The sequence below is a fragment of the Pteropus alecto genome, unplaced genomic scaffold (genome assembly GCF_000325575.1).
Source record: "Pteropus alecto unplaced genomic scaffold, ASM32557v1 scaffold134, whole genome shotgun sequence".
NCBI classification, from domain to species: domain Eukaryota; kingdom Metazoa; phylum Chordata; class Mammalia; order Chiroptera; family Pteropodidae; genus Pteropus; species Pteropus alecto.
Window position 1 is genome coordinate 5,480,757 of NW_006436283.1, and position 1,102 is coordinate 5,481,858.

Below are 1,102 nucleotides of genomic sequence, written 5' to 3' on the forward strand. Positions count from 1 at the left end.
GCGGGGCCCTGTCCCAGGCTCCCAGGACCTCCCACTCAGGGGATATTTGAGCTCCTCATCTGGGCCCATTCATTCTCTCGCCTGCTCCCCACTCCTCTGCAGCCAGTTTCCTTCCCTGGATAAACCCCCACCCTCCCACGCCCCTTTCCACGAAAGGCCCCCCGGGATGCTTCCCCAGGATGCCGCACCTGCCCTCCCCTCCTGCTCCTCTGCCACATCCCTCCGTCCCTGGCCCTGAGGGCCCCTCTCATCCTCACCCTCCCCGGATGGCCTTTTACCCTACACCCCTCACCTCTCCCCAGGGAGCCGGGAAGCTAGCATCCTTGACCTCCCCCACCCAAAACCCTGTTCTCCCCAGTCCTGGGGGCGCTGACCTCACCTGTCAGGGCCAGCATCCCTGCCCCTACCCCGCGGCCTCTCCCCGAGCCCCCCGGGGCGCCCGCCTCACCTGGGAGGCGCGCTCGGAGCCCGCCAGGTCGATCATGAACAGGCGGCCCTGCCGCACCTCCTGCAGGATGCTCTTGACCCGGCTGCGCTGGCGCACGGCCACCTGGAGCACCGCGTGGGAGCGGGAGGACGTCCGGTTGGCTGCGGTGGGCTCCTGGGTCCTCTGCCGGTTCCCCTTCACCAGCAGCTGCATTATCTGGGGAGGGGCAGAGGGGAGGGAGGGGAGCCACTTCTGGGGACCAGTGAGGAAGCTCTCGCAGGTTGACAAGTGGCCCAGGCGGGGGTGGGCTGGCTGGCCCCTGCGTGGAGGGTCTGGGGGAGGCAGTGTCCCTGTGTAAACAGGGAGGCCGGTTTCCGGGTCTGTCCTTCGGGGTCTGCACGGCTGGGGGGCATGGACACCGGGGTGAGAGTCCCCTGCTTGCTGTCATACAGTATCCTTCGTGTCTGCCCCAGCCCGAGCTGAGTGGGCAGCTGCTCCCTGGCTACAGTTCTCTGTCCCCTCCTTCCCCGTCAGGGGTCAGCGTCCCCCTCTGTGGCCCCGACTGGCCGCACAAGACTTGCCTCTTTGGCATTGATGGTGGAGACCTCGGTGATTCCAGCCACCTGGATCACCCCTTTGGCGTCCTCCCTCAGCTCCAGGTACCCCAGGGCGGGG

The 1,102-nt window shown here is 67.5% G+C and overlaps 1 protein-coding gene across 1 annotated transcript in view; it reads right to left on the reverse strand.

Moving 5' to 3' along the window:
* KIF19 (kinesin family member 19) overlaps positions 1-1,102 on the reverse strand; it is a 23,868-nt gene that overhangs the window by 9,590 nt on the left and 13,176 nt on the right. The window contains exons 6-7 of the mRNA XM_006912409.1: positions 1,009-1,102; positions 449-643 (exon numbers count right to left, since the gene is read on the reverse strand). The exon at positions 1,009-1,102 is cut by the window's right edge and continues 30 nt beyond it. Coding sequence (XP_006912471.1) covers positions 449-643; positions 1,009-1,102 — 289 coding nt within the window. The remainder of the gene's footprint in view (positions 1-448; positions 644-1,008) is intronic.